Source organism: Solanum verrucosum, unplaced genomic scaffold, assembly GCF_900185275.1.
Source record: "Solanum verrucosum unplaced genomic scaffold, falcon-dt-bn FXZP01000261.1, whole genome shotgun sequence".
NCBI lineage: Eukaryota > Viridiplantae > Streptophyta > Magnoliopsida > Solanales > Solanaceae > Solanum > Solanum verrucosum.
This window is the reverse complement of record NW_026019969.1, coordinates 7,606,586-7,618,443: the sequence shown is the minus strand read 5'-3', so window position 1 is coordinate 7,618,443 and position 11,858 is coordinate 7,606,586. Positions and strand designations below refer to the sequence as shown.

General features: G+C 36.2%; 1 protein-coding gene across 1 annotated transcript; it reads left to right on the top strand.

Annotated features, from left to right (window-relative positions):
• Positions 1–569: 569 nt before the first annotated feature.
• On the top strand, positions 570–11,082 carry LOC125815484 (uncharacterized). The gene is made up of 4 exons (XM_049494962.1): positions 570–619; positions 5,764–6,113; positions 6,190–8,170; positions 10,783–11,082. The coding sequence occupies exons 2-3, from the start codon at positions 5,767–5,769 to the stop codon at positions 8,159–8,161; spliced, it is 2,319 nt and encodes a 772-aa protein (XP_049350919.1). The 5' UTR covers positions 570–619; positions 5,764–5,766; the 3' UTR covers positions 8,162–8,170; positions 10,783–11,082.
• Positions 11,083–11,858: the final 776 nt, after the last annotated feature.

Sequence of the window (11,858 nt, the reverse complement as noted above, 5' to 3'; positions counted from 1 at the left end):
CAAGATTAATTAGTGTCCTTATTAAGAAAAATAAAATAAAATTGCATTCAAATAAATATTAATTCTTTTTTCCTATATATTTTATTTTAAAAGTCTTTTTCTAATTTTACTTTTCAATATATTGTAGGAATCTACATCAATTCTCCTAGTATCTATAATGATAAATTTACCTTTCACTATATATTTTAGGAATTTTTTTTTCTTACCATGTATTTTAGAAGTCAATATTATAAAAATAATTAAATAATAATTCAAAAAATAATAATAAATTACTATTTTGTTTATGATAGACACTTTTAATGAAAAATCAAAAATTTAATCAACATTTCCAAATAGTTTGTTGCTAACTTGCTATCAATTGTATTTTAGATAATTATAAATATTGAAAATATATGCATAATAATTAATTAGAAATTGTCATTAAGAAATTTTTAATTAGTGCTAATAATAAATACAAAATTATTTACTTATATACTAACTAATAAGTAAGTACTAACCATAGTATAAGCGGCTAGAAGTTCCAAGCGCAGACGTTCATTCTGCTATTGATTGGTACTTGTCAGTTGTCACAATTAACATTTTACATCGCCTTCATTACTTTTGTTTTATCTCTTCCCAGGTATGTGTATGTATCTCCTTCATCTTTTCGGTTTACTTTCTATGTGTTCTACTGCTCTGCTTTTGGTTTGATCTCAAGTTATGTTTAATCTTGCCTCTTGCTCGAATTTTATTTATTTTCTGTGCGATTTCGAATGTATATGTGTTCAAATTTGACCTTTGTTTTTCTATATCGTTGTGTGTATGAACTGAATTTGGGGCTTTTTGCTTCTTTCAGTGTAATTTTGAGGTCCTTAGGCTTTAGGGTTGAGCCTGCTTTGGGTGCAAGGACGAACTTAATCCAGGAATAGGATCTGTACATCTCGATGAAAAAGAAAGACATTTCTATTGAATTGAAGAGTTCGATACATACTAACCCTAATTTAAATGTCAAAATGAACATTAGAGCCAAGTTTAAGTTATGTTTATACATTTGGCATTAATAGCTTAATAGGTATTAATGAATGTTTATATAGAATTAAAACTCAACTACTTCAATCACTCTACAAAAGTGAAGGCTTTCATCTTTTAAATATATGCTATCTCTCTATTCATTTTCACGAATGATCTCCATTACAAAAAGGAATTAGAAAAATGAAGAGTAGGATCTCCAAAGTGTAATATTTGAATTACATATCTTCATCAGTACTTTTTTTTTTTTTTAAAAGAAACGGATGGGTCAAGCCCATTTATTAAGAAAACAAAAAACAAACAGTACACTAAATACCAGGCCCAATCAAGAGCCCAGTCCAAAATCTATTCTAACAAGGGAAACAAAATGAAACAAAGAGGTAACAAATTAGGAAAGGGGAAAAGGGAGTCGGGTAAGCATAGTCTCCATTGCAACCCTAACAGAGAAATCTGCATCAACATTCTGTGCTCCAGCCTCAGAGACCTTCTCCAGCAGTAGTAACAACTCTGTCTACATCAAATTTGGGTGTATTTCATATCCAACGTTAACTCGTTTCACTAACGTCATGAAATCATCCCAATCGGAGACTTCTCCAACTCAATGCATTTGGTCGAAACTTCAGTCAGGTGATGGCCTCCCCCTTTTGAATATAATCGCTGGCATTTTTCTCAGTATTTACCTAATACAAACTGTGTATTATGTATCCTTTAGCTTTGACAGGTTGAGCTCATCAGGGAGCTAATACCACTGTCAAAAGCCTTAGGAAACAGCTACATCAATCTGCCTCAGGTAATCTTCGACTTCTGTGAATCATCGCATCTCCATTTTTGCCATGTATCTCAGTACTTTAGCTTAGCTCTCTCCAGTCATATTGTCCACAATTGAATGAACTTAAGCCGGATAAACTAAGGTTTCCTGATAATGTATCATCCATCATGTGTATAAATTCGATTCTGTAGCTTTCTTATTCGTAAGTTAGGAATTTGCCTTTTGTCCATGTTTAATATAGTCTTAGCTTCTTTAGGTAAAGCCTGGAAGTCATTATAACTTATGCTATCTGTACCTGCAACAGAAAAAACAATGTTAGCCATAAAATCTGCCAGCTTGTTTCCTTCTCTCAATGTATGCTCAATGGCCACCTCCAACCCTTCCTTAAGAACTTGTATTCTTCTTATCTCCATTGTCACCTCCCAAGGAATGTGCCACGCCCCTTCTACCATATTCTTGACAGCCAGTGAATCTGTTTCCATTATCAATGGAAATAAATTGTGATACTTACAATATTCTAGCCCAAGTCTCATAGCTACAATTTCAGCTATTAGATTGTTAGACACTCCAATCATCTTTCCTTCAGCATGTAAAAGATTGCCATGACCATCTGTAATACAGAAAGCAAAAGAACTTGGTCCAGGATTACCTTTTGAAGCCCCATCTGTATTGCACTTGTAAGTATCCACCCTAGGCATTTTCCAATAAACCACCTTACAACATATCTTAGGGGTATACTCTGTCAAATATCTTACCAATTCAGGCCAATTATTAGGTAGGTTCTGTATCCATGGATATAACTGCTTAGCCAATAGGATTAAGTTTTTGCCTATACCTCCCCTCATATTCAGATAAGACATTGAGCCACCAAATTTCAAAGTATTTCTTCTCTTCCATACTTGCCAAAAAAATGAACATGGGCACAGCCATTATCACTGGCTTTAGTTTTGCAGATACTTCTGCATTCCACCATTTATACACACTATCTTTCAAATGCAAAAAAGGTCCATCCACTCCTGCTGTACCTGCAAAATATCTCCATATTGAATTGGTACTTGAACATCTTATAAATAGGTGTTCAATAGTCTCCTGAACTCCATCATCACAGCAACCACACACCACCTCATCACACATTCTATTCCTGACCAGAACTTCCCCAATAGGAAGTCTTTTTTTCCATAGCCTCCAAGTGAAGAAAGATATCTTAAAAGGAATTCCAGTATACCAGATATTCTTGAAATTTGTACTTATTCCCGCAGTTCATCACTAAAATAATAAACAGAGAAATTTAGTGGTTAGGACTTCCCAATAATAGAGGGAAGTAGATGAACCCACCATAAGCCCACCCACCTTATCATTTCTGGATCATTCATTTCTCATTATTTCTTAATTAATCTCCTTCCGTTGGTATGATCATATATAACTTTAAAAAAAATAAAATAAAAAAAATGATGGATTACTACAAATGTTAGCCAAACTACTCAATTAGTTTCAATCCACAAAGTTAAGTAGACACATTTTCTTAAAATTAAAGTTTGATCTTGATGGCTCTTTACTTTACGAAAGTGTCATGTGGTCGAAACTTCAAGTAAAAGAGACATTTGGTATCCCGTGGCTTTCGTTCACTAATTCTCCCTTTCCTTTTTTGTTTTTTGCCCTTCTTTATAGTTTATAGTAAGCCCTTTAATCAACCGAAAAAACAGTTTGTTTAATAATCTTACATAACTCGAACAGACCATTAATTCATAACCATATGGTCTTCCTTAGTGATTGCAGAAAATTGCAGTTCTATATACAAGAAAGATAGGGTCAACAGGGAAACTTCAAAGATAAGATGATATTTCTGGCAAATATATGTACTTAATGAAATGTATAGGAGGACATACAAGGAGATCACAAAAAAAGAAACAGAAAAAAGGAGAAGCATGATTTCACAAGATGGAAAAAACAGAAATTTTGTTGATGGTGTTCAAATTTTAAAGAAGTAAAATAAACATTTGATGAATGGGTGTACTGACAAGGAAACAATATTTTCTTCTTAGTTAGTGTACCAAGGCGAGCCGAATCTAAACCCCTTAATTAGTTAGTTTAGTTTTCCCTCTTTTCAATGTGTATCCGATTCTCCATTTCTTTTTCGCCAACACCTTTTAGCTTTCCCATAGCTACTACTTTTTCCCCGTCCACGCTCAATCCGAGTAATTATTGTGCCTACTCTAATTCTTGTTACCAACCACACATTGTCTAATAAAATCGAATCCTCTCATGATATGTTCCTCGAATAATCCGATTCGGGAGGATTCTTCTTCCAACTAACAAAGAGATCTTGACAGAATTGCCACATATGAATTGAGCACAATTTGCAAAGAAATAGCCCACTTGGTTCTTGAGAAGAGAGGGAAACATACTGAGATTTTTTCCAATTGTATATAACCCAAACACTTCTTTAATTATATTAATTGTCTTGCCAAGTTAAGAGGGGGTACTAAGTCCAATTTTAACCTTTTGTTACCATCTAAAATTCTAGAACTATGTTTGAAAGCGGAGGCAAACTAAATTATGCCAATAAAGAACAGCCTAAGCCAGGATGGGATGGTCCTATTTTAGTGGAATGGGGTTTGGGGGTACATTGCCTTAAAGAGACGGGATTAAGGGGACTAAATGGTAAGCCCATCCCATTACCTGGTCTTAGTGGAATGGAAGGGGAGTCTTACTGATACTTTTAAAAAAATCATATTAATTTAAATCTTTAAGCATTATTTTTAAAAAAATAATAAGATGATAGTTTTATACAAGACTACAACTAAGACAATTCTTAAAAAGTTCAAGACTAAAACCTTTAATTTTTTTTGCCCCCAAGGCTTAGCTCGAGTGGCAAAAGGTGGAGGATTTGTGGCTTAGGTCGCAGGTTCAAGCCTCACACCACGCAAAGCGAAGCTTGGCATTTAAGTGGAGAAGGGTAGAGGGGCGGTCCCATTATCCACTGAGTTTAGAAGGCTGTGATTGGTCCAAAGGGCAAGTCACAAATGGATTTCTCGGTTATAAAAAAAAAACCTTTAAATTTTTGAAATAAAACTTTGAAATTTTATACAAGTTATATAATTGCAAGTTTTTTGACTTGTAATTCTAAACTTGCAATTTGCATGTAGTATATTTAACAATTTTGTATAATAATAATACTCCCTCCGTCCCATTTTATGTGGCATCATTTCCTTTTTGGTCAGTCCCAAAAAGAATGTCACATTTCCTTATATGGTAAGTATTTAAAGGTACAATTCCTCTTTTACCCTTGTTGGTCCCACTTAATCTTAAAATAATACTCCAATACATTTATGAGGAGAGAGAAAAGTGAGTCTACTTTTTAAAGGGCAATTTGGTAAACATTTCAAAGTCTTCATTTATTTCTTAAACTCCGTGCCCGGTCAAATGTTGCCACATAAAATGGGAGGGACGGAGGGAGTAATAAATTACCATCCTAATATCCTCATTGTAGGTCACTTCTTCTTTATTTTTTTTCCCGCAATGATCCAATCTCTGAACAAGACAAAAATGTCTAAGCTGTCCTCCGCTAATGAATGTGGGTGATCTTCGATTTGAAATCTTGTTGCGCTAAAAGTGCTCTCAAAGCTAATGATGATGCTTAAATGTTGGTGATCTCCGATTTCATAAATACTGTAGTTTTTGCACTTGTAGATAGTAGTCCTTGATTTTCGATAGACGGTCCTTGATTTGGTTATACAAATTTTAGATTGGTAGCTGGTTCTGTCTCAAATTCCGCCTTTGACTGTGGTTGATCTGAATGAACTTCCTTTTTTTAACTTCTTGTTGTTGAATGTCAAGGCTTTTCATCAATTTAATTTTTCCTTTGAGATGAACTATCTTTTTTGGTTGCCTCTGAGATATTTGACAAACAAGAGCTTAGTGCTCCGTTGGCTGGATGTTTGCATTATGTTTTTAATCTTATATTTGTTTTGTGAATGTTGCTTTAGGTCATGTCTGGGAAGCGAGTTATAGCCATATGTCAGTCAGGTGGTGAATTTGATACTGATAGAGATGGTTTCCTTTCATATAAAGGCGGAGATGCTCATGCTATGGAAGTGGATGGAAAACTGGACTACAATGATTTCAAGATGGAGGTTGCCGAGATGTTTAACTGCAGCCTTGCTACTATGTCAGTTAAATATTTTCTCCCTGGAAATAGGAAGACACTTATAACAATCTCCAATGACAAAGACCTTAAGCGCATGATCAAATTCCATGGCGACTCTGATACTGCAGAGATCTATGTGATGACTGAAGAAGCTGTTGATCCTGATTTCTCAAACATGCCTGGCAGTAGGTAGATTCCTTGCTGCCTAAATATGTAGAATTCTCCCTTTGAAAGGATAAATTATATAGGACATACTGTGCTGCAGGTCAAGCAGGACGACTTTATCAGAAATGGCTGTCCCAGTTGAAGCTCCCCTGAGTGTTGTAGAGGATATCGTGGATGATCCCAATGAGTCTGGCCTCTTGCTTGATGCCAATTTTGATGTCGTAGGTGATACAAATAATATTGATGACACAATTACGATAGGAGCTGAATTGCCTGTTCCTATTTCATTTGCTGCTGCTAATTATGATGAGAAGAATGCTAAAGCTGCTCAGCAGTGGCAGAATGATATAACTGGCGTGGGCCAAAGGTTTAATAGTGTACATGAATTTCGTGAGACATTGCGAAAATATGCTATTGCAAATCAATTTGCTTTCAAGTATAAGAAGAATGATAGTCATCGAGTGACTGTAAAATGTAAAGCAGAGGGCTGTCCATGGAGAATTCATGCATCGAGATTGTCAACCACCCAATTAATCTGCATTAAAAAAATGAATCCTACCCATACCTGTGAAGGGGCCGTTGTTACTAATGGCTATCAGGCAACAAGGAGTTGGGTGGCTAGTATTATAAAGGAGAAGTTGAAAGTTTTCCCGAATTACAAGCCAAAGGACATTGTCAATGACATACAAAAGGAATATGGAATCCAGTTAAATTATTTCCAGGCATGGCGTGGAAAAGAGATTGCTAAGGAACAGCTTCAGGGTTCATATAAGGAGGCATATAGTCAGCTGCCATTTTTTTGTGAAAAAGTGATGGAGACAAATCCTGGAAGTCTTGCAACTTTCACTACAAAGGATGACTCAAGCTTTCACAGGCTCTTTGTATCATTTCATGCTTCACTCTATGGCTTCGAACAAGGCTGCAGGCCCCTGCTTTTCCTTGATAGTATATTTTTAAAGTCCAAATACCAAGGCACTCTGTTAGCAGCAACAGCTGCTGATGGAAATGATGGTGTTTTTCCTGTTGCTTTTGCCATAGTGGACTCAGAATCTGATGATAACTGGCATTGGTTCCTATTACAGCTTAGAACTGCATTGTCAATATGTCGTGGTATTACCTTCGTGGCTGATAGAGAGAAGGGGCTTAGAGAGTCAATTGCTGAAATATTTCAGGGTGAGGATGTCTTTCATGGCTACTGTCTACGCTATCTCTCTGAACAACTTATCAGAGATGTAAGAGGGCAATTTTCTCATGAAGTCAAGCGCCTTTTGGTTGAGGATTTTTACGGTGCGGCTTATGCACCAAAGCCTGAAGGTTTCCAGAGGTGTGTTGAAAGCATAAGAAGTATTTCACTAGATGCTTACCACTGGGTAATGCAGAGTGAGCCTATTAGCTGGGCAAATGCTTTCTTCCGTGGGATGCGATATAACCACATGACATCAAACTTTGGAGAGCTTTTCTATGGTTGGGTATCAGATGCTCATGATTTGCCAATCACCCAGATGGTTGATGCAATAAGAGGTAAGATAATGGAGCTCATTTATACCCGGCGGACTGAATCCAATCAGTGGGTGACAAGGCTAACTCCATTTATGGAGGAAAAGCTAGAGAAAGAAAGCCTAAGATTTAGTGCTCTTCATGTGTTGATGCCCAATGGTACCAAATTTGAGGTCCAGGGGGATACCATAGAAGTAGTTGACATGGACAATTGCGACTGTAGTTGCAGAGATTGGGGGCTAACTGGCTTACCTTGTTGCCATGCGATAGCTGTCATGGGTTGCCTTGGCCGTGATCCATACGACTATTGTGCCAGGTACTTCACTGCCGATAGTTATAGATCAACATATTCAGAGTCAATACATCCAATTCCAAGCTTAGAAAAGCCCAGGAGAAAGGATGCTTCTCAAGCTGCTGTAACAGTAACCCCTCCTCCCACCCGTCGTCCACCAGGGAGGCCAACGACTAAGAAGGTGGGTTCCCATGAAGTAACTAAGCGTCAACTCCAATGTAGTAGATGCAAGGGTACAGGCCACAATAAGTCAACTTGCAAAGAGGTGTTACTGGAAAGCTAAGGTCTAGAGGTATTTACTTTATTTTTTGTTTTTACTTGTCGGTTGGGGTTTTTGGTGCTGTTATCTATTCGGATACATGTATACAAGCTTGTTTATTTGCTATTAACATGTATATTTGTGTAAGCTGCTTAGATGCAATGTGAAGATTTTGCTTCAGTTCGATAATTTAGTATGTAGTGATTTGGAAAATGGCTAAAGTCAGTACAATAACTTAAATAATTGAATGGAAGGCCAACGATAGAGCTCTGGCATTGCATTTTCTCACCAAGAAAATATCTTCTTCTCTCTGCAATCTGAACAACTTAGCACATATACGGCATTATATATCTTTTGTCGCTGCTATATATTACATTATATACTTGTATTTAACTTGTCAGTGTACCTGAAAAGGTTATTTGTGGGTGACCTTTATGATTGACAATGAATTAACTGAGAAATTTTAGTATTTACTAATTTTTCATCTTGGATCTCATGGATTGTAGATATGATCCTGTAATCCAATTCAATAATGCTTTATGGATCCTGGGTCATCCTTATTACTTGCTGATCATGCCCTTCCATAAATTTTACCAGGCTGATCCTTGTGTACTGTGTCCTCACTTCAACAGTTACACACTTACACTACTTGCATTCAGATTGTCTCAAATTTTCTCCAATGCATCTCAATTCCCTCTTTACCTTATCCAAATGCATACATTTTCATCAGAAACCAATTTCTTCCGAGTTTTGTTATATTTCTCATTAACAAATTTCTTTCACCGTTAACCCCTGAGCCACCGCTGACGAACCACTCTTCTGCTCGTTCCTTTCTTTTCTTTAGGTTGGAAATAGTAGTTCTTCCAACATTTGTCCTTATTTAGATGCCAACAAGAAAAGGGTGGGCTCGGCCTATTAAATACACTTTAAGTTTCCACCAAGGTGCAGCTGACTATCACACCATCTTATGTAATGAGAGTCGGGTCCACAAATTTATCCTTTAAATTACCCACTTTGGTATGCAGCCCGTTAAAATTAGCAAATTTATAGTTAAGGAAATTACTCTTAAATTCATGTGGAAATATTAGGTCATTACAGGCACCAATGGGTGTGGCCTAATGGTCAATGAAGTGATTGAGAACCCTGAGGTCTCAGATTCCAAACTCAGTGGAGACAAAAAAAACACTAGGTGATTCTTCCCATCTATCCTAGCCTTGGTGGACAAAGTTATCTTATACCTGTTGTTGGTGGGAGGTGGCAGGTATCCTGTAGAATTAGTCGAGGTGCGCGAAAGCTGGCCCCGACACAATGGTCATAAAAAAAGAAGAAATATCAGGTCATTACAGTGAACTAGTGAACTTAGATATAAGAAAATGCTACAGGACATTCACTCCTTCGGGGTTCTTAGGATGAGAAAAATCTTGAAATTCTTGGAACTAAGAAGGTATTTTCTTTTATGACACCTGTATTTCCTATACAGTCTACTAATGAATTGAAATTGATTGTCAAAAAGGAAAATGATTATCAACATAATAGAAGACTGTATTGGCAACACCAAAAACCTCTATAAGTGAAATTAGTTTGAATATCGAAGGTGAAACTCAACATACAATATATCTTAAAGAGAAAAAGGCTAAACAATGTAGAATCTTACTGAAGTTTTTCTGCACCAGCATGTTCAAATTGTTCTATTAGTTCTTCCGTAAAGCCTGAGGTGATAGTGACATCTACAGGCAATGAAAAGATTCAGATGGAATATGACCTCCTTTAGTAAGGTAACTGATTCTAGAGACTAGATAATACTACTTTAATTAGGAAGCTGATCTCAGAGTGGCGTTATAGATTGTCGAGTCTTCTTTCTTGTTCAATAACTGAATAAGTTAGCGTGAATAATTATGGACTTGCTTACATAAAACACATTAATATGCTTTCCGTAAATGAAGGTTCTCAAATTTATCAAAGTACCAGTGTGTTAGGATAGTTCAGAATTATCTATTTACCCCATCTCCCAAGTTATCCATCACGTATTTATTGAATCGTTGTCCATTTTAGGATGCTTTAAAATGTTAGACCCACATCCAACATATAGTGATAAGTTGTTTCTAATCTCCAACTGAGTCCACTCAAATGATCTCATCCACTTGAAAGTTCTTGTAAAATTTGCTACTAGACTTTCGCACAGACTCGTTAGCAATGCAGCTTTGAGAGGAAGTTCCATATTTCAATCAAGTCACAAGTTGAAATAATTGAATATGATGTTTTTCTCTATCAAACAGATTTTGTATTAGCTTCCACAGTCAATTTAGTGTTTTCTCCTAGCACTATTAAGTTTGATATGAAAGTCAAACTAAACCATATCTTCAGACCTGGTATAATATAACCCGTGTGTAACGAGTATGTTATTGCATGTAGATTGGTTGTTTCTCTTGCTTTAGCAACCCCAATGTGTTTTCTTGTATATCCTTGTGCTCCCAGTATTGGTATGTCATTTTGGACTTGTTTTTGATTGTATATGTTGGATGCGTAGTGATTGTAAAGGTGTGGTTCTTCATTTGTCTTATCTATAGTATATCTGTGTTGAAAAGTCTAATTTGGGAGTGGGGCAAATTGACATCTTCTTATGATATTTTTTCTTCTTCTTTCAGGTTAATGAAAAAAGCAGTCTAGCTTTGGGAGGAATATTGCTTTTCTTGATCATTCTTCCAATCTGTATTGCTGAGTTCTAACTTAAGTTTCTGGATAGTTATTTAGTTGTTGGGCGATAATGTAAGTAACTCATAAACGAGGATATTTGATTCTCTGTTAGTCTGGAATGACTCCCCGTCCCCTGTTCTTATGTAAATGTGGTGGATTCTGCATTCAGGCTGTCACCTTTAGTGATGAAAACCGTAACTTATGATCTGTGAAACTTAAGACCAGTCCTTCAACTGATTGTCTTTTTGGTACCATTTGTTCAATAGCAGACATCAAACTAATACACGGTATCAGAACTAACCATCTAGTTGATTTTCTTGAACTTTTTTCCACCCAAAAAAGGAAAGATTTCCTTGAACTGTCCAGGCTGTTTGTTTCTACATTGCTTTCTATGAGTTGTAATCGTAATAGTTTACATTATTCTACAATATCTTTTATCTAGAAGTAGCTTTTAGCTTTTGGGGAAATTTGTACTACAAACAGAAATCTGCAGTACAGTGAGGGATAATTGAATCTTCAAAACAGAGAGGGTCGGCTGTACTCCTTTGTACTTAGTAGTACTAGCCTTTGTACTATATACCTATTTCTTCTTCTAGGCTTAAATCCACATAAATCAGCCATTCCACTAATCATTTGGCCATCGACAATTAAAAAAAACGATTCATCTTTATTTTTTTTTTCTTGATGGAAGGAATGTTAAAAGCATGGGTAAATGAAGTCTCTATTCAGGTAAAATACGGTGTGGTATGGATAGACGGGGACGAGACAGAGCATGAGATGTGCAATTTTTACTTGCCTATTCCATGCACTGCCTCTTCCCTGGCTCTCCTCTCCCCACAATTCCTCATTTTCTTCCCTTTTATTTCTCTGTCTATGACTTTATAATGTCCTAGAAGTCGACAAAAGAAGGTAAATTGCTTAAAATGATATGATTTTATGTTTGAGATTATGGTGGTCTTAAGTTTTATTTCCATCCCAACTTGATTGATTTATGGAAATATTTTCAAGCTTTATCCACTTATTATAC